The sequence below is a fragment of the Cataglyphis hispanica genome, chromosome 2 (genome assembly GCF_021464435.1).
Source record: "Cataglyphis hispanica isolate Lineage 1 chromosome 2, ULB_Chis1_1.0, whole genome shotgun sequence".
Taxonomy (NCBI): Eukaryota; Metazoa; Arthropoda; class Insecta; order Hymenoptera; family Formicidae; genus Cataglyphis; species Cataglyphis hispanica.
The window spans coordinates 12,003,392-12,030,326 of record NC_065955.1 but is presented as its reverse complement, the minus strand read 5'-3'; the positions used below and the strand labels follow the sequence as shown (position 1 = coordinate 12,030,326).

General features: G+C 29.2%; 1 protein-coding gene across 1 annotated transcript in view; it reads left to right on the top strand.

The window, feature by feature from the left end:
* Nucleotides 1-303: 303 nt before the first annotated feature.
* LOC126858905 (LON peptidase N-terminal domain and RING finger protein 3) overlaps nucleotides 304-26,935 on the top strand; it is a 44,189-nt gene continuing 17,557 nt past the window's right edge. The window contains exon 1 of the mRNA XM_050609591.1: nucleotides 304-1,270. Within this exon, the coding sequence (XP_050465548.1) occupies nucleotides 709-1,270 (562 nt within the window). The 5' untranslated portion in view covers nucleotides 304-708. The remainder of the gene's footprint in view (nucleotides 1,271-26,935) is intronic.

Below are 26,935 nucleotides of genomic sequence, written 5' to 3'. Positions count from 1 at the left end.
AAGAAACGCGAGCCCCGATCGTGACTCGACGACGCCTCGTCGGGTGAGAGCAGTGGGAGTGCGACAACAACACCTACGCACCGAGGCAAACATGCCGCCGCGACACGAGTGAAGCGGCAACACGCTCCTCGAGCTACGCTCACAATCAGCGTGGTCCATAATTTCCCCCACGATCCCCCTCCCGATCCCCCGCAGAGTACGCCCGAAGCCGCGTGGCGCTGGCTTCGTGCTTCGGAGACGGCTGCAGTCTTCCACCACCACCGCAACACCATCACAACCACCACCCCCTGTTGACGGCCGGCCGAGCGGGGCCGACTCTGACAGTGGTTCGGCCGACTGATGACAGTCGAGTCGTTAGTCCTCGGTGCGCCAGCGTGCTGTGTAGAACGCACGTCGCACGCGCGTTACGTGCGGAGCAGCACGCGTGGACGATCAACTGTCAAACTAATGCAACTGTGTGTCATCGCAACGAGAATCCGGTGAATCTCCGCCTAGTATATTTGTTCCGGGATCAAGTGACTCGTGATTGCGTGATCTTCGGTAAACCTCTCTATACAAGATGCATATTGTCTTCAGCGTTACGAATTTGGCATCGAGCGATTTTTATCGAGCGGATATCCGACGCATGATGAGTGATTCATAGGAAAAAAGTGTCGCGCGAGAGAATAATTTCGTTTTCGTTATCGAGGAGAGTGACATATAAGCGCGATGACGGAGCTCGCCAAGGAGGCGTTCACCTCCCGCAATTACCATCTGGCGGTCGAATTGTACGAGCGTTGCCTCAAGCAACAAGGATCAAGCTACGAAGAATTACTTGGCTACGGTGACTCCCTGGCCAAGTGCGGTCGCGTCAGGGAGTCTATCGGCATCTATTCCAGGTGTTTAAACGCGACGACGATGTCGGCCGAGAGACTGAAGCACCTGGCGACCGCGCTCCTGGAGGACATGGCTGGCGCCGGAACGACCTCCAGACGGAAACTCGAGACATCCTTCGCGTGTCCCATGTGCGAGGGAACTCTCTGCCAACCGGTGACCGCCGGCTGCGGTCACACGTATTGCAGGAATTGCGTGGAGCCGGCGAAGAACTGTCGCGTATGCGGGATCAAGATCGCTACTGTGAGTGAAACGAATGTGCTTGTGCAGAGACTCGTGGAGAGATGGTGGCCGCGAGAAGTGGAGGCCAGTCGAGCTAGACACGAGGGTGATATTCTCATGAGGAAAGGTCACTTGGGTCAAGCGCTCGAGAGATACAACCTGGCGGTTCATCTCGGTAAGTAAATCATATTATCGTCTTCCTCCGCACACGCAAACGCAACTTTGTGTCATAATGAACGCTACTTACGTAGTCGACTTGACGTGTTGGTTTACGCTTTATCAATAAGACGATGTGATTAGAGCTCTCAGTATTGCGCAGGATAAGGCACAATGATCCCTTTCTGTTGACTACGTAAATATGTATAGTTATAGATTAGTTATTTCAAAGCTAATTTTCTCTTTATTTCTAATTTGTCGCGACAATGAAAATGTGTCGTTGCACAAATCGACAAATGAGACATGTAATTTTCATAGATAATTAAACAATAACTAGGAGTTTAATGCTTTCTTAAAAGAATAAAGTCCGGAATGCCTCGCTGCTTCGCACGAGAATTTGGCGCGAGACACTACCGTGTCTTTTGAAACGTGTATTACAAATTCAGTAGAAATTTGAAGTTTATTATAAAAAAAGAAAACGATCTCTTCAATGCGTATGTATGTGTGTGTGTGTGTGGAGATTTTTAGATATTTTCTAGCTTTCGTATTTAAAAAAAAGATTTAGAAATAAAGAAATAAAAAACAAAATTGATATAAAAGAATTTAAAACAAGATAAGGCATTAATATAAATAGTGAATTAAGAAAAATTTCATAATGTACTTGATAATACAAAATATTTAAGAAAAACGCGCGGGCTCACACTGTGAATATTACGTAACGATTCTATGAATTATAAAGAGTTCTCAAATTTTAATACTTTCCATTGTTTTGTTTATCACGATACATGATATCAAAATTTCATTAGCATAAACGTTATTAACAGCTTTGTGTGCGGCTTCAGCTTTGAATGAAATATATGAGATGTATCATATTATGTCTAAATTTAGTAATTAATAAATGAATTATATTAGGAAAACGGTTTTATCGATTCCTATAATTCTAAAAATCAGGCAATATCATTTTTTATTTCTGTTCGCAAGCAAAGAGTAACATGTGGTTATATAAAGATTATTACGAAACATCTAATCTCTGAATAACGTTTCAGGCGAGACTAGAAGTATACTGGTTTATCATTCACGTTTCATAATTTGCCTATATTTAATCAAAATCACGAATATTTTGTGCTAATAATAAAATTATCTTTTTTAAGGTAATAAGGTATTATACCCTTTATATCTAGATTAACACAGGTAAACTTTTGCTTTTGCACAAGTTGCTTAAAATGCGCGATACGTTCACGGATCTCTTGTCGAGACGAATGGATAGATACGAGACAACAATATACCGAGCCAAATTTGTTGCGATGATGAATCAAACTGACATCTAAATTAGCAGTTAATTAACGTTTGAAGATCGGAAAAACATTGATATTGCCAAAATAATAGAAGCGTATCTTTATATTATAGTGTTTAAAAAGCAACAATATTTTTATTCTTAACTATTATGATTTTGTACTTTACGTATAAATTTTCACTGCATCATTAAATTGATTTTAAAAACTTAAATGCTAGATAAGTACTTTACAAGAATAAAAACTATAATTGCAAATAATACCAAACATATCATTTAACATATTATATTATATATATAACATGTATACACATACAAATATATATGCAATATATATGCAATATATCAAAAATCGAAATTTATACATAATTTGAATAAAGCTATTGTGAAATAACATCAAGAATTATAAAATGAAATCTATAACATAAATAATGTAAACGAAATATATAATCTGACCAGTAAATTATTAAAAAACATTTTATTATGCTAATATCAGTAAAAATAATTAGTATATAATAGATATATCAAATAATAAGTTATTCAAATTTTATGATATTGAAAATAAATTTTTAATTATATTCATGTCTTAACTGCGTATAAAATAAAAAGATGCACATTACAAAAAGAAAAACTTTAAATAAAAAGTGAAAGACAAATTAAATTAAAAATGTATTTATTTAAAGATTATTGTTTATTATATAATCAATCATCCACAACTATCTGTCATTTAAAATTATTTTTAGTGACAGTTAATTCTTCTCTTAAAACAATGTCAAATTCTATGCAATTTTCTCATCAGCCTTATGCTGTAGAGCTTTAAAAAATATATAATACTTTTTTAGTTTTTTTTTCAGAGAGCATTAAAAAAAATTGTAGTATTTTGATTATACATGTTTGTCTTCTCTTTTCCTCCAAGACTCACGCACATTCGCTCTTTCTCTCACTGCCTTCTGCAACTCATTTTTTATCATGCCTGAACAGACTGCGTTTATTGACCTTTGTATAACCGGCTCGTAAACATCTGCTCTCTATCCATCTTTGAGATTTTAATCATAGATTCTCTGACATCTAGATATCGAGTCTCTCTTAACAAAAACTTTATAAGAAATATGTATTTATTGCTGTTTTTTTATTTTTTACAAGATATGATGACTTTTATACAAAAGAAATTTAAAATCACTTTTAATTATATAACTCACTTTTTAATTATATGAGATATTTTGATAATCTTTATACTCTAGAGAAATATCTTTATAAAAAATATCTCTATACAAAAATTTTTATTTTTATCTATATTCTTTAACAAAGATATAATAAGTAATTAGCGCCTCAAACAATGTTGTTCGTTTCTCCCATTTTCGTAGTTTATTTTAAAAAATTTATATATATATTTAAAAATAATTTCCAATTAAATTCAAATTCAGAGTGTGTTCAAACCCAAATCTTGAGAAATATTGTCGAATAAATTATTTTTCTCGAGAAAATAATTTTAATCGAGACTTGATTATTTTTACATGAAAATTATATAAAATCTTAAACAGTTAAACTATACAGTTTCTTGCTCTACATCAGTGAGCTATCATCACTTATGACCTGGATTTTCCAGAACAGAGCTGCTGATTTCTGAGTATTGTTTATGCTTGAATGCTTCTCTTGAAATCATGTCTGGGAAGCAACGTGAAAATGAATTTCTCGAAAAACTACTGTCATCATCATTAGTAGAAATCAGAACTGCGTCTGATACGTTATTTAATTCCTAACTGTTGGCGCGTGGCACAATTTCAAGTATAAATGAACAAATAAATTTTTATTAATCTGTCAGAAAAAGTTCTAAATAGTTTTATTTGCAATTATAAAAATAATTTAAAAGTGTGTTATTGGATAGTATGTATAATATTTTTATATTTCTCAATTTAAATAAAAATATATTATAAAATTTTAAGAGAGAGAGAGAGAGAGAAAGAGAAAGAGGTAGAGAAAGAGCAAAAGAGAGAGCTAAATTTCTTAAACAGAATAACGATCCTGAATTTTTATTCATTTTTATTAACGCAAAATAATGTTTGTCTGTTATTAAATACAAAAAAGTGATTCGACGAGGAAAATGTCATTCTTTAATAATAATTTAATAATTATATCAATAATAATATTTAATTAATAATATTTGCTTATAATTAATTTTCAATTATGCAAATGTTTTTATTTAAGCATATGCTAAAATTTGATTAAAATATACATGCAAACGAATATTCGCTAATACTTATATTAATGCAAAAAGATTGACGCACGATGCATTTCTGTTAGATATAAACATGATAATCATTCAACAAATTTATTTATATACCTAATGGGCAACATACTTTACCTACAAGTTTTATCGATAGTTTAAGATTACCATATTTCATCACTAATATACTTTAAAAGTTTATTATTAAAACATTATAGTATAAAACTATAGTATAAAACATTATAGTATAATATAAATATTATATTAAAATTTTTATGTTATTTATTTAAAAATTTTAGTAGTTAGTATTTAAAAAAAAAAAATTAATTTATTATATAAAAAGAAAAGAAAACAAATTTGATAGCTGAAGATAAGAAAATTTCTAAAATAATAAATTATTTTATTTTATTAGATCGCATATATTGTTTGCGGTTCTCTCTCTTACACTTTTTTGTATAGATTAATTATTATTTGTAATAAATTATAATAAATGTTTTTACAATAAAAAGCATTAAAAATTTGAATACTAAATTCTTTTAAAGACACTCGAATGCATCGAATATGTAAAATGCATTGAAAAGGAAGCGACCGCGTTTGACTGCGACGACTACGACGACGACGCCGTTAAGTTCACGGCCAGTCCGAGCAGTTCTTACATAATGCCTCTTGGAGAGATCGTTCTGAATCGACGAGTCCCATCCGGAGGCACGCTATGTCTACCATGAGATATATCGTATAAATATTTACGCGTTCTGAATCAATTTTTACGCCTTTGAATGTTTGACTGCGAAGCCTTTTGGAATACTAAATTCTTCCTCGAAATGTTAAACTGTATATATGGATTTCTTCCGAAATCTATATTACTTTAATATTTGTGGATTGCAAATAGCGTTAATTATACATACACTTAATTATACGTGCCCACTTTTAACATTTTGTTTTCAAATATTAATATCTTTGTCACATAATATAAAATACTAATATCTTGTTTAATATCTTTAACTTTCATATTTAGTAATCTAATATTCCTAATATATAATTATATTTGTAGTTTATATTATTATATTATATTATAATTATATTATATTATATATTATTATATATATTATTATATTATATTATATTATATTATATTTGTAGTTTATATTATTATATTATATTATAATTAAGAAATTATTAAAATTATCCTGCCTAACAAAAAAAAATTATTTCCTAATTAAATAATTACAATTAAAAATCTATAGTAATAAAAATAATAATATAAAAATTTATAAATATGAAAGCTTAAAATATTAAAAAAGATATTAATATTTTGTCATGTGGCAAAAATAGTATTTAAAAACAAAATGTTAAAAATGTGCTCGTATAATTTGTATATATGTCTTATATAAATATAAATATATCCTCGGTATAAATAAATATAAATACATCCTCGATATTAAGCTAATATTTATTCTTGCTTATGTATGTACGATAAAACGATCGATCACGTCATTTTGATCTCACTTATGCCAATTTTCGAAACGGATTGCAGAAATTAACGACGATTTGCAAGGTTGTTGAAAGAATTACCAAGAACAATGATGCGTATACGCGATAACAAGTAAATGCTTCGTGACTAACCGACCTTGCGAAGATCGTCCTTGTTATCTTCGTCATCGCGCATAACATTGACTAGATCCTCTCGTAAGAAAAATATCTAAGGGACATTTACGTATTGCCACGTACTCCATTAAGCTCATCGTCATGCTCATTCGTTGTTTTAAATCTTACGTGATAGTTAATATCAAAATTTTTTAATAGACATGACATTGAGAATTGCTTCTAATCATGGTTAATGAAAAACTCTTATCATCGAAAGTTTTTAATAAGAATGAAATGCTTGATGAACATATAAAAATGCAAAATTGATAAAAAGAAAACAGAGGAAAAGGAGAATATCCAATATGTAAACGAATATAAACTATAAATGTAACTAGACATAAGTTCTGTTATGATGTGGTACATTATAAGTTGTTATGGTATTTCGGGTAAATAAAGCTAAAGCGAAGAAAAAAGAAAAACGCGTTCAATTTTGAGTTCAACAAATGTAACGATATAATCACGTAGTAAGATTCAATGTAAAATTTTCTCAATAAATACTATTACGTATAATGCGAATAATGTATATAGTAGTGCTTTGCTTATGTGTCGCGTAAATATTGTGAGTAGCACTTTTAATCGGAATTTTTGTGAATATATTAAACTACACAATAAATCGTCTAGTTAAAACGCAGAGATTACGTAAAACGACATTATCGCGCGCGATAATGTTTAATGAGCGATTTTATTCGAAAATAAAATTTTTAAGTTTGAAGAAATATATAATATATATTTATAAAATATATTTATATATATATATGTATATATTCTATATATATATATATATATATATATATATATATGTGTGTGTGTATATATATGTATATATATATATATATATATATATATATATATATATATATATATATATATATTTTATATATTTTATATATATTCTATATGTACATCTTTAAACTTTAAAATTTTCTTTTATTATACATACAAATATACATATGAATATATATACATATGTATTTTTGTATGTGTGTGTGTGTGTGTGTGTGTGTGTGTGTGTGCGCGCGCGCGTATGCGTGTCTATATGATATTAAGCCAACTGCGAGTGTGACAGGGCTGCGCTCGGTCGCACCTGCATCGTTCACCTGTCCTGCAAGTCGATTACGGTAATTTTAATCATACTTTTCAATGACGCCGCACACTGTACTTTAGAACGAAACTCTTTAGCGAACATCGAGAGAAAATGTACTCTATTTCGTCATTGAATTATGTAATAACTAAAGAAGTTTATTACAGTCGTATCCTTTATGAAAGATATTTCATCACAAAAAAAAAGATTAAATTTTACGAAATTAAAAATTACTTAGGAAATATTGATTATTAGAAATTATTACAAATTTAATTTAGAATTTCGTTATCAAGAAAAGTGAAATAATATATGTATAATATAAGATGCTTACTAAAAATTAACAAATACAATAAATAATAGAGTAAAAAATTACGAATATAAATTCGAATAAAAGAAATATCTACATCTTCTTTCCGAGACACCCTATGTTTTGCAGGCATCAATAAATTCGGTTGAAAACTTCTTCGTCAACGGACAAGAATACCAGAGATACTCAATTCTGACTAATTCGTTATTTTAGTAAGGCATATTCAGATCGAATTAATATATATGATTATGTACTTTTCGAATCACAAAAAGTTATATGGAATAAAATAAAGCGTTTTAATACAAATATTTTATAGTAATAAAAATGTAAATCGGAAATAAATCTTTATTATTAAATGGTTTGATTTTTAATTTATAGAATATAAAACAAATTTTAGAGTATTATATTCTATTACATACTAATTTCAACTTAATGATCTTTTTAACAATAAAAATGCTCAAATCTCTTTTTTTTTTAAATCGTAATAAAAATTTAGTATTCTCAAATTTATTATTATACAATTTTTAAAAACTAACTTTCGCATCGATAATTTCCTTTTTATAATTTTTTATTCCGTTACACAACTATTCCTACAGTTTTCCAGTGTTTTTTTTACGTCCCTCTTTTTCTCTTTGGAATTCGCGATTGTTACCGATTGGGAATAACTATGTACATAATGCCACCCACGAGCGTATTTCGCTGAGACTGATCCTCGTCTCTACGCGTATTCGCGAATCGCGGAGTTTCGCTTCTCTAAAGGCGGCTATAATTAAATGCGACGCGTAGCTGCGCTTATATAGTATAAATTTAGCGTGCGTCGAGTCGCGTCGCGTCGCGCCGGTGCAACGCGCTCGACGAAATAAAAGCGGTGACAGGCTGCGAGAAGCGCTTTTACGCTCCTTAACTATGCACGCGAGCTCCATATATCGGACTCGCTTATATAATGATCGCCGACGTTGCTTCTCTCGTCTCGCTTTTCTGCACCGCTTATCGCCGCCGATAAGCGTCGTGAAATTACGCCGGTGAATCTAATAGACGCAGCTGCGTACATACTATGTCTGATATCATCATTGGTACAACAGAAAAATTAAATTATTTAATTGTTAAATTATAACTTTTTGGTAGTTTTACAATAATTTCTCGAAAATCGCAAAATTAAATCTCAAAATTAAATTCTATAAATAATTGTATTATATATTTATTATATATTATATTTATTGATTTCGTATGATTATATTAATCAAGATTTGTCTTGTTTTTAAATGTAGTTTTAGAAATTTATTCATAATTGGAAATATATGCGCATATAAATTTTTTCGACAAAATAAATATTAATCCGAGTTTTTATCAGTTTTTTTTTTTTTAGTTCTGAAAAAAATTTTATTAAATTAAATTAATTATTTTATCAATAGGGAGAGCAAATATTAGTGCATATAAAGAGGGATACGTTATGTTTACATAAGAGAGAGAAATATATGCTGACATATACATTCTCTAGTTACATGTTATTATTTGGAAACGATCGAAGGTTAACGATAAAGTTTTATATAACACGTAAAACAATGTGGGGAATATTAAAAATTATCTTGCGTTATCAGCATAGTATATTCATTGTTCAAACTATTTATTGCTCATCGCTACGTTTGTCGATATCGTGCGATATCAAAAGTCTCTCAATACGAAGTGCTTATGCAAGATGAAATATGATATTAAGTCGCGTGTGGTGATTGGAGATAAGACAAAATGCGCAAGAAGCTATTTTAAAGGAAACACTTTTAGTCGCGCTCATTTTTATTGTATGCTTTTTTCAAGAAAAGAGAGGTGAGATAGAATCTAAGATTATGTTTCCCCAAAAACAAATTAAAGCTCAGTGTACTTTATTATCTTTTACTTTGTATTATCATATATTGTCTTTAGATAGCATCTACTAATATACATCGTCAAAATGTTTAATTCTTATTCATTGAAGAACTCTTATAAAATTTAAATAATAATTGCAAGATAATTAATAAAATACTAGTGCATATATTTGCACGTTTTATTTAATTTTAATAATTGTTCTTCCATTAATTTTTTTAACAAATTTATCATTATTTATAATTATTTTTTCATATTTCAATATTCTATTTATTGAAGTGTTAAAAATTACAAATTTATCAAAATTTAGCCCGCTGTAATCAATTGATGACCGACCCACACAACTTTGTCGCAATTTAATTTCTACTGTTAGCAAATCACACAAATAGCTTTTCATTCTCTACTTTGATCAATGTTGCAATAGCCGAAAAAAACAACGTCGAATAAAATTTTGCCGAGCACAGTTAAATTTTAACGCTATAAATAGCATGAACAATAACGTTATATTGCAAAACACATCGTTAAAAGCTTACCAACACATTCAAATAAATTTAGTTTTACTGTACATTGACCGAAAACTAAATTAAAATAATATATATAGGTATATAAAAATCAACTGATAAAAATTTTGCACACTTAATCTTTCTCGATCTATAATAATAATGCAGACTTAATCTTGAAAGAAAGGAAAACGAACGATTTTAATCTATTCATAATAAACAGTGATAAAATCATCCATTGATGTATACAATTAATTGTATTTAAAGAATTACACACAACATGAATGTACGCACACACAGACACACGTTGCCGATAAAGAATCAATTACATGAAATGATAAGTATGTCATTATGTATTCAAAATATGCAGTTATTGTGCAATTAGATACATATAATTCTTAAAGTTAGATAGCTTTTGCAAGAAATCCGCGAAATGATCAAAAGTCGCAAAGCATTCAAGATATTAATCTAAGGCCAATATTAATTGACTTATATATTTAAAGAGAAAACATATGAAAATAAAATTTCATTCACCCGTGAATCTATAATTTCTCCGTCATTTCATTCGCGTTAATTCTTTAAATTAATCCTGCATTGTGCGCCATTTTCTTCTATCTTTATTGGTTCGTATAAAAATACACACTTGTCTTTCGATACATGACTAAAGATACACGATTGAACAAGATACATTGGTTCTTTTCTATCTTTTATAAATCACATTGATTTTTGAGTAAAACTTGCGACTATGCAATTCGCAGTTTAAATGATTCGAATTTTCGCTCGGATAGTTTCGGACGCCTTCGGCTTCGAGCTTTGATATTCCATGCGTGTTCCTTATTCAGTCCTTGCATTCCGCACGCGTGTATTCCTTATTCTAATATTTGAACTCAAACAAGATTTTCGTATTTCTTGTAAGATCGTATCTTTTACATTTTATCTACATTTAGATAAATATTTTAGAGATTAATTTTTTTTAATTATATATTTTTCAAAATTAATTTATTTTTATATTATAAAATTATTGCAATTTTTTAATAATTATTAAATTTTTTACCAACAACTTTAATAATACCTTTCTATTAAAATAAAAGCAATTAAAGTTTGTATATATTTGAGGGAAAAATATTGACATCTCTTATATGAAATTGAATTTACAAGTATCTAAAAATCTGTACGTGAGATTGACTTCAGGCGTGTCAAGAAGTTGTCCATGAATATTTTAGAACAGATTTGAAGAAATGCAACCTACGTAATTCAAATAAGACTTTCCAAAAATCCCGCTCGAATTAGGATGTATTCCCTCTGAGGGAACCGTGTTTATCGGAAAATACATGAGACTTGCGGGCGCATATTTCGCGAAATCTCGCGAGGGTCCCTATTTGACTCCGGCACGTGCATGGATCTTTGCCAAATCCGCGATGTCATTTCGAGCAACTCTCCTACAGGAGAAACTGTTCACGAGGATGCAGGCCTTGTCGTATCAAGGACGCGCTCTCGTAAGTGCTTGAACAATTTGCAAAAAGAACAACGAGAACGATTTTCGGGTCAGGGCCGCGCTAATTCCTGATCTCGTGAGCGAAAATCTCGAAAGAAAATTTATTTTCGAACGAGTTGCTCTGTGCTCTTTGCTACTTGCTTTATCTTGCAATTCTTCACGGTGGTAGATTATAGCAAAATATTTAGAGCGCCATAATATATTATATTTGCTTTTATGTTGTGTCTGTTGAACCCACACACACTGCATTTTTTTTTTATTTATTTTTCAAAGACAAATATTTAATTTTACTTATTTTAATTATTAAAATTAAATTAAAATATGAACTGACGTGCAGATACATTATTACGTTTGGACAGATTTATCGAGTAATAAGCTTCAAAGATAATTCACATTCAAGATGACTTTACAGTCCATTAAATGACTTGTGATCGTGCTTCCGCGATCTTCTATTTTCAGGCTGAAATAATACAATGTCGCGTGGTCCATGTTTTCAACTTAATCCGCAAATAGATTTAAGATCCTCTTAAATTTAACATACTAATTTTGATTATTTGTTAACCTGAGAGAGCAGATCGCGACTGTTATTAATGCGTTTGCATCATTAAAACTAACAATGTGCGTACTGCGTGACAGCGTGAAAATAAGAGAGACGCCACAACGGAGAGATGCTATCTTATTACACAGATCTCGTAATGATTTAATTAATTAGACTTATATTTTTTGACTCAACTGTTATTCTAAAAAATTTATTTTGTTTCTAAATTATTTTAAAGTTTGAGAAAATTTGTTACAGTTTTTGTTACACGTTTAATTTGATATATTTACATAATGTAACATTACATTTATATGTACATTTTTTTCTTAGTTATATTTAACAAACGGTAATATATGCAGTTTATTTTTCATTTTATTATAAAACTCTTAATTTCTAATTACGTGATTACAAGTATTAAGGATCGTTTATCACCAATGTATATACGTTTGAAGCTAATCTTATCAAAGAATAATATCATGAAAATTTATACAATATTTTAACTATTAATATAAAATATTTTTTATATAGACCATATGTGTGTTTGTGATTGTTTTAAAAGCTGAAAATTAAATTTTGTAAAGTGCGGAAAATTATATACTGTAATGAGTTTTTCAAACATTGAGTTGAAAAAAAATTCAGCGAGCTATGCTGCATGTTTGAAAAAAAAAGATATATTATATATATTCTATATATTTTATGTATATTTGTTTATACTTAATGTTTTGATAGTTATTTAATGTACTAATTATTTTACTTTAATCGATTCTACACAAATAATTAATTTATTTATTATAATTTCTCTTTTAAAAATATGCGCATGGAAGAATTAAACATATAAACATTTTCATGTAAAATAATATCTTAAATTTAAGTAAATATTTTAGTCTTGTATAAAATATTGATATAAAAAATGGAAGACAAATATGCCATGCATAACACATTATGCAGAGTTAATGCAATGTAAAACATGCAGGCGAGACATTAGTATCTGAAAAGCTAATCGTCGTGAGGATTGAAAGGTTATTTTTAAATTTATAAAGTGCTGTTGTATATGGAAAGAATAATTAAGGAAAATAGATCGATGGTTTACGATGTTCGTGCAGATTCTGCCGATAAAAGTGGGTTGCGTCCTCAATTCCTCTCCGATCGTCCATCTATCAATTGAAAGTTGATTCGTTTTATTCGTGCGACACCATTACATTTCAACTTATATAAGGTAGTCCGTAATTTATGGTACAACCAGCAAGAGGCTGATTCTTCATGAAAAAATCAGTCAAAATTGCAGAATACAATTTTTTATGTGAGGTTTCGTTTTTTTTATAACATCAGCTTTAAATGTTAGTTGAGTATGCTTGCACTTGATTAAGATGCTGTTGAGGGGTTCTTAATAGAGACCACTATTTACCCTTCTGTTTGCAGCGTCCAGTGCGCATTTTAATCAGATATGTAAATTAAAATTACAATATTTTTGTTGAAAATTTCCTAAAAAAAAGAAATTAATTAAAAAATAAAATTTTAAAATTTTATTTTGCAATTTCAACTTATTTTTTCAAAAGACTTAGCCTCTTGCCGATTGTATCACAAATTATAGATTACCCTGCATTCAGATAAAGTTGCCAGTCATATTTCTTGTATGAGAACCTTACTGTTGAACAATAGTAAATTGTTGAAAATTAATGGAAAAGCCCCAAAAAAATTTATTTGATATAAAACATTAATGTAAAATCGATGAAAAAGCGGTGATAAGAATTTTATTAATAATATTATCTCTTTATTCATTTTCTCTGTACATAGGATGATCAAATGTAGGTTAGTAGGTTTCTCTTGCATATTCCAAAATAACTTTACACTAAAATCGTTACATTATTAAGATCGATTGCATATGCTAGCTTTGCATTTTTCGTTTAAATCTTTTAACGTTTGTTCAATTTTTTATATTTTTTTCTAAAATTTTGCTACATGTATTTTGTTAGAAATTGTTGCTGCTAGAAATTAAAAAATATTTTTAGAGAAGCCTAAATTAATATTCCATTAAATTATTTTTTTTATTGTGAATATTATATTTATTATGTTTTTAAAAGTCTAATGATAAATTTTATTTTATAACATAATATTACAGTTTTTTAAGCGATCATTATATATTCTATTTCAATTTATAAAATTACATATTTTCTTTGATACATATGATTTATGATGATTCACAAATGCACATACACATATTTGCGAATATATTATATACGTTTTTTCTAATTACATAATCTAACTTAACTACATATTTAAAAAAAAAAATAAAACAGATTTAATCAAAGTTATTAAACAAATGTCTGCAACATCTTAAGTTTTCTTTGTTTATACTTTATTCATTAAAATGCATTAAAAAATAATCAAATTTTAAAATTATTTTTATCCTTAATCTTTAGCTGTATCTTGAAATTATTTTCATAGCATCGTTTTTATCTTTTATAACCAAAAAGAAACTATAAAATATTCATCGCGGTGGATTTATTATGCAATGTTATTTTTTTTTCTAGCAGATTTTTCAATTCATTATGCGCGTTAGCGATACAATCTCTCTCACGACGTTTGGTTTCTAAATATTCAGCAAGACAATTTTACATGCAAATTACGATGCAATTATCGAAAACACATAACAGAATTGTTCGCTCCTCCACTTTTTCTTATAACTCGTAAATTAAGCACGATTAATATATAATAACATCGTCACGTCCGAATAAAATCTTGCAAATCCATGAGCACGTTTTGGTTGTGCAATTACCGCGCAGCGAAATTAATCCGTCGCAGACGCAGCTGATTTGTGTCAAGGCGACAACGCGACGCGACGCGACGGAGGGAGCAGTTATGTCTCTCTTTCCTCGCATTCGAGGGTGGCACAAGCAAGATACTGTTACATCTCATCGCGTATTAGTCAGATTCTCATATTATAATGTTAGTTCCAAAAAAATATGCACTAAAAGGTTCTTTAAAAAAATCTTCGATATTCTCGCATTTTAGATACTAAATATGTCATACAACATAACGAGATGTTGAGCGAGATAGTGATACGATTCACGAATTATAAAAATGGATAAAAATAAAATTTATAGATGTTTTCGTACACATTAAATTTAGTGTAACATAAAATCAGATTTTTTTAGGGAACATTGGAACGAAAGGAACGATTTTTTTAAATCAATTTAAAATGATAATTTGTAATCACATTTGTGATTATATATTATATTGGCATATTTACTATGATATTATATTCTGTTTTGAGATTTGAAGATTCTAAACTTAAATCAACAAGGTCTCAAAATACTATATTATTATCCTGCTGTAAATTTCATAAACTCTATTATATAATTATATACAAATCTTAGAAAATCTGATATACATATAGAGAGTGATAAAATTTATATGAACTTATCGATACATAATAATTTTAATAATTAATTTATTCTTAATAATTTTAATTTAGAATTTTAATAAGATTTTTATACAATTTTTTAACCTTTGTGTAATTTTAAAATAACAATGAACTACACATTTGCGCACACGTGTATATACATGTATCATGACGAAGAAACGTATGTTGACGCCCACGTATTGAATGGCCACATATGTGTCCAGAGCGGATCCGCCTCAGGACACATATAAATAGATATCATAGTTCCGGTCCTTACGATAACGAAGAATTTGGAGTTTTCCAAGTTTGGATGAATTGACGGCTACGCAGAAGGTCTCATAAGGTTGCTTCTATCAATGCAGGGTGCTTAAATTGATTTAGCCGCTTGAACTCTTACGTATTTTCTAATTGAGTCTGATTACGGCTTGTTTTGCGGGAGGCATATTATTGGTCTACACGATATATTGACTGAAAGCATGTCTGCATTATGTTGCTGTGTCGAATATAAACATGAGTTAAAATTATATTGCGTTCATAATGATTATTATTATTATTGTTAATTTATTATTATTATTATTATTATTATTATTATTATTATTATTATTATTATTGTTAATTTAAAACTTTATTCTGAAATTAATTGTTTATACAGAAAGCTTATCTCCATATAAAAATAAATAAAATTTATTTAATAACTGTTTTGAAAATATAATAACAATTAAGTGTATAGAAGTTACATATTATAAATATTACAAAAATTGTAACAATTACACGTATAAAATGTAAGTAGCAATTAGAAGAATAGTTGCAATACTTGAATATTGTCAATAATTTTTTCATAATTTTTTCATCTATCAGTATTTTAATCAGTAAAGCCTAAAATATCAAAAAAATGTAATATTCTACTGTTTGCAGTCGTCGTTACAAACATCTCTAATTAATAATGTTGTTTCAGCCTCGATACAAGGTTTCAGCTACTTTATAGATTCATTGTTATGCGTGACAAAGTTATGTGTACTTCAGAATTGCATACTATATATATATATATATATATATATATATATATATATATTTCTCATTTTCATCAATCGGTTCATTATACTTACCATTTGTCTATAGCGACATGCACATTGACAAAAATTGCTAAATCTAACAATAAACTATATCAAAAGCTTTTGACACGTATGCATACAGTATAAATAAAATTTAAAATCTTATTATTTAATCTTTTATTCTTAAAACATTTATAAGGGACAAATATTTATTCATATAAGGATCTTTTTCTTTAATTTAATTTTCCAATTAAAAGAAGAACGTTATATTTTCCTTTTTTTTCTTTTCATGTATATATGTATACATATATTGCACATAGGACTTATAAACCTAAAGACTTATTGTTAACTTAGAATACTTCTAAATATAAATGGCTCATTTTGGATATTGATATATATTATACATATATATTATATATATATATATATATTAAATTTTTTTAATCAAAACTTCAACATTTCTATTTTAGAAACAATCAATTATTCATTTAAATTATTCAAAAAACATTGTTATGATTGCCTAGCAAATTACATCATTATCCTCAGAAATTCGAAAGTAAGCCGATCAAGAATACAAGCGCATAATCATTGTTGTTACGACATGATCCAAGAAGAATACAAAATAAAATGCGAATGATTAAACCTAATTTTCATAACTGACATGGATTTTTGCTTGACTAACAAGTGAATGAATCATTAAGCGCGACAATCTAATCTGTAAGTCGGATGATGACGTCTGGTACGATGACGGAAATTCGGTGGATCGACGTTGGTTGAATAGAAAATCCGCGTCGCAAACGAACAAACAGGCAAAGATCGCTCCGGACCTAAAGCCGGATTCCACGGCGCGTGTTGTTACGCCCACACTTTGAGTTGCGACGACCGAGACGAATTACGTAAGACGCTCGCGAGATTCGCTCTTACTCATTCGGGTTGCAAGCGCGGGCGCGCACGCACGTCAATTCGTGATTCACCATTTAATCCAACGGATGCTTTCCTTAATCGAAAAAGCGGCAGACGCATTGAAAAAGTGTCGCCTCCTTCTGCCGCAAATATTATAGTGAATTGTACTAATAATTAGATAGCTTAATGAATGAAAACTTTATGTAAAAATATTAAGATGTGATCTTATGTCAAATCTAGAATAAAATTTATATAATTAAAAATCTAATTATAACAGACTTTTTATAAGAAATGTATATGCTAACAATAAGATAATATGCGTGAAATTGGAACAACGGGAACAAATGGTTCCAGCCGTTAAACCAAAGGAAATGTCTTAAGATAAACAGAAAGACCAAATTTAAGCAACGTCTCACTTTGCGCTACCATATTTTTCTTCTTATTTTTTTTTATCTGATTTTCAAAGATTTACTTATAATTTTATGTGAATACTAGAAAGAATTATATCCTTTCAAAACAAATAAGTTTGATTAAAAAATCACGAGCAAAGGCGCATAGTTAGAACTGAAGTGAGACGCTGATCAATTTTCAAAAACTCTATTTTAAAATAGTTCTCGTAAAAACTATCTTTGAAAATCTAATGAAAAATGAGAAGGAAAATATCGCAACGTAAAACGAGTTGTTGAACGTTGTTTAAACTTGGCGTCTTTGTTTGTCCTAAGGCATTTTCTTTGATGTAACGCAGAATCATTTGTTTAAACTATCAAGAACTATAAAAGTATTGAAAATAAAGCTTGAACTTTTAATCATTTATGAGTTTCTACGAAACGATATGCCGGCTTTACGCACATACTAAACAGGAAAATATTAGCAAGAAAAATAGTCAAGAAAAAAGAGGAATTTATAATGAAAACACAATACAAAAAGATTTATTGCAGGCTCATAAAATAGTTATGAAAATAAACGTGTTTTAAACATAATAATAATAATGATAATAATTAATATGTAACAATTATCAATTTTATGACTTTGCAGTTTTATTTAAGAACGATTTATATTAAGTGATAATATTTGTTCAATATAATAATTTTAATATTTAAAAGCTCCTGTAGATGTTATCATTATTACGCACTTTTAGGATTATTAAGTAATTTTAAATATTTATGTGTAATGTAAATTTTATTACTTATAATGCATAATGAAAAAAATGAAGATGTTAATTACATCATTATGTAATTACTAGACTATTTATGACTTGTACTTATCTACATCCTACATTGTAATAGTACATAAAAAATACAACATCCCGATTATTTCGCGTTTATAAAAAAAAGGAATTTTTACGTTATGTATTCTTATAAAGATTAATTGTAACACCATTAATTATAACACCAAAACAAATAAAGCAATGGCAATAAAAAAAAAATTCATATTTAAAATACCACATTCAATTGTAATTAAACAGTAGCAGTTTCTTATCACATATTTTATTTTCCAAAAAATTTCAACACAATTGTATTCTTTTCTTTTACATCGATTGTTTAATTTAGTTATAATAACATACTATGTGTTATATTAATTTAATACTTCAAAAAAATGTGCTGTTGTTCATGCTGCTATAATTTCTTTTAACACGAAATACACACATACCCACTTCTTTATCGAATACAATATGGTGTAGGATCGCATTGTAAAGGAAAGGTCGAGCATGCTCTCGGCATTTTCCGATATTCAACGATAAAGAGAAAATCGCAAATGGAAACTAGGTCGTAGTGACATGCAACTTATCTTTTTTCTCTACTGATACGTATCCTTTTCTGCATTTAGCATACTCTCGTATATGGTGTTTCGTAATAAATCACCGCAAAATCGGAATTCCCTCATTCAAAACTCTTTTTTCGTTTTGCGATAAAAAATAACAGTTATAATACATCTACTTTTTCATAGGAATAAACGCACTTTTCACATTTTTGATATTATATAACATGATAGAGAACGTAGCGAAATAATTATGTAAAATTTGTTAATCTACAAAAAATTGGATGTTTAATAAATGTAGTGTTTGATGATGTAATAAAAAATAAAATTTTAGTTGCAATTTAAAGCAATACTTATTAAACGTTTATATAACTTTGAAAACAAAAAGTTTACATGTATATAACAGAAATATTATTTTATAAACGTTTCCTACAAATACTATTTTTATCAAAAACATTTTTTAAATAAGACTATTTTACTATTTTTTTAACTTTTTATTATATTTTATAAATAAAATGTCTTGTTCTCATACGTAGAATATTTCATTGATATGTTTGACAGTTTGTTATAGGAAATCAAAAACTTAGGGGAACGAAATTCTCCCTGGGAGGCAAAGTGTCGAAAAGCAGACACTTACGTAATACTTCTCTTCTTCTGATATAATACCTTTTCTTCGAAAATTGTAACTTTTTCAATTTAAGTCAAGTTGAATTAAATGGATTCTGCCTAGTGCAGATTGAGTTCTGACTGATCTAACAATAAGTTGTTCCATCAAAATCATCAGATTTCAGAATTAATTAAAGATGAGAGTTGTGTGAATTATCAGTAATTATGAATTATTAATAAAGGCATTTGATGATGAAGCGCATATATAAAAATACATTATATATTTCGTTTTTTTTCTTCAAATAACTCTAAAATATAATTTGATAAAATCGCCAAGAATTAATTGAAAATGTTCTTTATGTGCGCATGCTATATTTATCGTTTAATCATCTAACGGGCGATGTTTATAACTATATAGTTATATAGGGGAATATAGCATTCCGAGCCGCGCATATTTCAAATATTAATTGACAGCGAATGCTTTAGCGTAATTCATATATCGCGAGTCGACAACAGCAGATGATAATACGACCGTTAGAATCTTCTACCTGATTGCATGCAGCAAGGATCTCGTTGGCGAATGACATTTGCTCCCGCACACGTGATTCTTTCATGTTAATCCGTTGTGTAACTTATGAGCTACGCAAAACGGCAATGCTTCACATTGTAACGGCCCTATTCCACACGTGCCAAATTACGGCCGTAGCTCTTATCAACGCTACTCTTACGTAACGCCCTTCTCCTCAACATGTTTTCCGTCAACGAGAGAGTTCCGTTAGCTCTTCTCTTTTATCGTCCATTAAAATATATATATATATATATATATATATATATATATATATATATATAGATATATATATTTTTTTTTTTTAATACTTTCTATACAACAAGAAAACAAATTATACCAAACATCTTTAACAAATATATATATAAATAAATATATAAATATATAAATATAATATATAATATAAAAATATATAAATAATATATAAATATATAAATATATAAATAATACTTTATAAATACACTATATACATCGTGCTAAAGAGAACTTTTGTAGTTCTCTCAACATTAACCCCGACGAATTGTCAAATCTATCTTAAGACTGCAAAAGATAAATTTATGAATACCGCATTGTTTACATAACTTTGATACCGGGAAGACAAGGAAAAGACAGAGAGAAATAAATCCCAAGAGCTCTCTTGCATGATTTTGGTAATTATCTTATCTTCTCCACTGTAGAATGCCGGAAGTTCGAAGATATCGGCGACGGAAACCGCGGACCAAGTTGGCGGGAAACGCCCAGAGTGTCTGGGATAGCCGGTCGATAAGCGCGACCACCGGTTACGTAAAAGGGAATAATAAGAGCGAAATGTGTGTGCGACGTGCAACACGCCGCGGCGTGCCGGCCGGTCGGGCAGGCGCATGTTTGCCGAGATAAGATAGAGAGGCCCCGCGGTCACGTGCCCGGCGTACTGTCAAACTCCTCTGTTATGTAAACTTTGCGCTCTCCTGGCGAACCGCCATACGCCGACATTGCGATACGTCGAGTCGGTTTCGCGCCATCGGGGGGACTCTAATTTATTTTCGGCGGAGCATGCTTTCTGATGTGTCGTGCTGGACACATCGTTGTTTCCTCCTTCCCGTCACATTCGGGAAAAAGGGAAAAGTGGATCGCAGACGTCGTTTTCTCGTCGTCCGTCCTTTACAGTTGCATAAATGGATTCCGATCGAAGCAGAAATGGCCACACGTGTGTGCGTTAAAAATATTTGCAGGATTAAGTTTTTATATATACACAAATATATATAATATGGAAAGTATGAAAAATTGTTTACACTTGTACATATTAATATTTAAATTAACTCATAAAAATTATTTGATATGTATGTTGTTAACAATTGAGATTTATATCAATTGAATTATAAAAATCGATTATGCATTAATGCAATATGAAATGATTGATTTCAATAGAAATTTTGAATAGACAACTTCAACTTTATCAATGAAGTTAAACAATAAAAAGTTGGCACACTCATAGCCGCGCCTCGCTTCTTATTTTCTCATCTAATTGGTACTCTGAACCTATTGCTATCATAAATAAAGGAATATATTCCTTTGTCCATGATTGCTGTTAGTATTGTGTCAAATATTTTGCATCTTTCGCACGTGCGAAAAAATATTCGCCAATATGAAGTACTCTTCGCAAGAATAGCATATTGCGAAGGCGATGATTCTACACGCACGATAAAGTCAATCTGCAAGTAACACATGTAGTTGTGCATGTGTGTGACTACACAATACCGATTGAATATAATATGCCACCCACACACGCTCTCAACTGTCTCATTTTCTACGGTTGGAGTCGGAATGTATATAAATAGTCACGTTTATAGAAAGGATCTGGGGTTGCTCTACTCAGATGAAATGTGTCACAATGTTGTGCCAATGATAAGCATGAGTTCTGAAATAACTATGCTATGCATGATATCAAGAAAATTCATTTATTAATACTTTATTTCTTTTCATATCATTATCTCTTATTGAAACAATTCTAAGTTGAAAAAAATTAATATTGTATTTTAGAAAAATTTTAAAATATTGGAAGTTATATATAGAATAATGTTTGCGTTAAGTTAAAAATTAAATTTAAACGATTACATCCCACCGAGAATAGTAATGAACACAAAAGTTATTGTTGTAGAAAAATATAATAATAGCTAATCAATGTTAATCAATATTGATAGAAAAAGAAATAATGAATATTTTCAAGATATAAGAGAACCAAAATATCGAAGGCTAAATACATTTCATTATTTACACGAGACACTTGGTATTATTATAAATACATTTCATTATTTACGAGAAAGTTGGTAATTTTATATGAAAATACTATTAATGTTCGTATCGCGATCGATTCTCGTAACGACGCGGCTTGGTCGAATCTATCTTCCCGTGGAGATCGGCCGACTGATTGCGTAACGATAGATTTATATAAATGGTTACGTTGACATCGCGCGCGCAGAGCCCCGGCCGTAGCCGTCTAGGCCATCATTACATTATTTAACGAGGAGCGAATCGCGTAAAGAGGTATGAAATTTGTTCTTTGTGTGAGTTCTCGTAGCGAGGTGAGTTTCGGCAAATATCCTAAAACAACTAAAACAATCTGATAGAATGAAGATTTTGTGGATTTGCCAATTTAGCAACGATATTTATCTATATTATATAACATATGAACTGTGTGTAATTTATATAAGTATTGTGTGTATATCTATGATGTTTTTATCTTCGTAATTCTAAAGGCAAGGTCCAACGAAAAGAAATTTTATATAACAAAAATTAACTTATGACTTTATCAATAATTAATGATAATCAGTCCATATAAAGTTTTTTATCAGGTTCCAAGTTATTTGTTAAGCATATAAATAATAGAAAATAAAAAAATTTAATTGAGTGCTGGCCTACTTAATATAAAAAGAATACACATATAATATGCAATGCAATTATGTAATATATACGTAATATATGTATATGTATATGTAATATATAATACGTGTAATGTGCAATTATGTAATATATACGAGTATTATGTCACTAAATTGAGAAAACATAAAGTATTACGTCAGGCAAACGCTAATTACTTGCGTCACAGAAAAACAGCTGTAATTATTCACAATTTTGATCTGCTATATAGTTTATTATAAACTTGTGATATAAAAAGAAAAACGCAAATGTTTATTCCTACACATTTTAAGAGATTTATTTAAATTAGATTTAGAATTTAACTGTTCAAAAATTAACAATAATACAATTTATAAAAATATATGATTATATTTTTATATAAGAGAATAGATAAATATATAAAAGAAAAATTTTTGCTTTCTTTTAAATAATGAATAATACTTAGCTTTTTTATATATTACATTATTATAAATATTTTGAAAAGACACAATTTCTCCAAATGTTATCGAAGCAAAAATAATTAAAACAGTTGTTTATTTTTTTATATTATAATGCCTCTCGATTAATCGACCGCGATTTTGTATAGGCTCGCTCGAATTCATCAAAAATTTGCTCGTTTTGGAGACTTTTTATCAGTTATGAAACTTTCGCCGGCATGGTATGCGCGTGCGTGCGCGCAGGGTCGGCGTTTCTGTCAATTATATAATAAAAAGCGTTATGTAAGGACTAACGCTACGCATATAATCGTAGGCAGCGCTCCGGCTTCTGTTTGCCCCGGCGAAATTGATCGGTCGATTATGAATATCGAGCCATCGATACCACAAGCTATGCAACGATTTTGTGGATGCGCCCCGAATTAAAACCAATTAATCAAAATTACTTGAAAATCCGTAATTGGAGATAGCAATATCGAGAATAAAATAATTACATGTTATAATGTTATGTGAAATCTTACAATTAAGAGAAATAAAGGCTAAATGATTTAAATTTAAGAGCAATCTTGTCAATTAGCTGTTTAAATATAATGGTTATAGATGATGACAGATGTGATAAAAATTAATCAATATCAATATCTGAAAATATTAACAAATATATTTAATGTATACTATATACAAAAATCATTAAAAAGTAATTATATATTTACGCTAGGTATATTTGCAATAATTATATATTTATAAAATAAAATAAGATATAAAATATAAAAGAAAAATTTTCAAAGAAGTATTATCTTAAATATATATATATATATAGGAATTATTTTGCTAATACATTAAAATAATGATTGAAATTGTATTAGTATCATTTAGAACTTTAATAAATTTTATAAATGATAATATTGAGGAGATTTAATTATCAATCATATCGTAAATGTTATAAATTTGTGTTATGTATGTGTATATTAAATATTCTATGTTTCTTTACTTATCTGCATATTATTGTATTGCATTTCCACGAAACATTATCGATGACGCTTAAGAATTCTATGAATTTTTTTACATAACGTCATTATCATCGAATAACAACGAAAGTCCTCTTATCTTGAACATCGAATGTTTATTGAGGCATACACAATGTGTTCCGCTGCACTTTTAATATTTACGTTTATCAGAATTTCATATACTTTTCTAAGAATTTAGTTAGATATCGATAAATCGACAGACATCGAGACAGAAAAATCGAAGTGTTTTCAAACTTCCTGTTTTTAGCCATGCTACATAAGAATTATATATATTTTTTTTTAATATTTTTTTTTAACGCTTTTTGTATCGCATCATCTATTTGTTATTGCAAAGTCTTTAGAATGAGAAAACAGAAATAGTTAAAAAAATCTATTAAAAATGTTGAGAGAGAGAGAGTAAGACGGAGACAGTTGGAAAACTCGATCATCACGGCGGAAGTATCACCGGCTGTAATACTTGACCATGAAATAGCACCTTGACTAGCCACGGATGAAGGTTACCATTACTATCGCATGTCGAAGAAACGAGAGGCGCTTTCTGCAACCGAGAGAAAGTCGAAAGACTTTTCACAGAGATAATTCCAGACAGTAATTGCGTGTAACAAAAGTGGAACAGAAATTCTCGCGCGATACAAAAGTGGAACACTAAAATATATGTGAATTACACACACAGAATGACAAATTTTAAGACATAATAAAATTCTGTTAAAGAAAAAATAAATATATATAACTATAAGAAAAGAAGAATTAATAAAAATCAAGAAAATACATTTTTTATCAAATTCAGATTGAATAAAATAAAAATTGAAAGAAATAATAATTTTTTTTTTCGTTCATGCACAGGGACAAGTATCGGAAAATAAAATATATTTTTTTATTCTTTTATGTTATACGAAATATACGATAATATTATAATTAACTTGCTATTATATATGTTGAATAAATGGTAATTATGTAGATAAAACGTTAAAAAAATTCTAAATAAGTTATATTATATAATAAAGTATATTACGCGCGTAATACGATTGACAGGGAAATGACAGTCAAATAAATATAAATTTTAAAATTTGCAGGAAAATCAAAATATATAATTAATATATATGAGATATATTGTGCAAAATGGGCTTATACGTCAGTTATAAAATGTAACATTGTTATAAAATTAATGTTGGCCAGATATTACTTGAGCTTCATTTATTTAGAAAATACATAATCGTTAATATATATTTTGTAGTATATAATATAAATGTTTTATTATATCCAGTCGATTTAATATAAGGAAAGTTTAATAGAGCAATTCAATGACAATGCATATTCCAATCATCGTTCGCAAGGAAAACGGATATCGAATTTATAGAGGAAACAGTAGGCGTCTAATTAGAACGAGTCTACGTCTTTAGGTATCAGCCATTGTACGTCATCAGCATCTATTATAGATATGTATAACCGACGTTACATAATATTACTGTTTACAATAAGCTCGGCATGCCGGCGAGAGACGTGTTAGTTGGTGATAAACAATGATTTTTGTGTTCTTGTTTGAGGAATTGCGCGGCTATAGCGATCGTAATTTTCTACACTTCATTTCTACACTAGTATTTCACTTGGTTATCAATTTTTCATTAAAATTTTCCTTTATCGTCCAGCTACTATGTATGAATCTATACAGAGGGATTATATCGGATCACAAAAGTATATGTTACTTAAATGAGAAAGAATTTATATCAATTGATAAGAAAACTTTTAATAAAGAAAAATAGAGATATACTGAAAACAAAATAAAGTATATATATGTCATATAATAGTATCATATGAAATATTATTGTATTTACTTTCTTATTCTTTACAGGTTTTATTACAGATTATTAAATTAAATGTGTCGGTAATTGGTTTTAGGAACATAAATGAATCCTTTAAAAGTTTGACATTTTCTACTGAAGATCAATCAATTAATAAGTCTGATAAAATCCTTCTTTGAGAGTTATAAAATACTACAATAAAATTTATTATACGACAGTTTTAAATATTTAATATTAATAATAAAAATGTGCAAGGAATTATATAATCTAGAAACTTACTTATTTAAATAATTTATTTCCAAAAGTT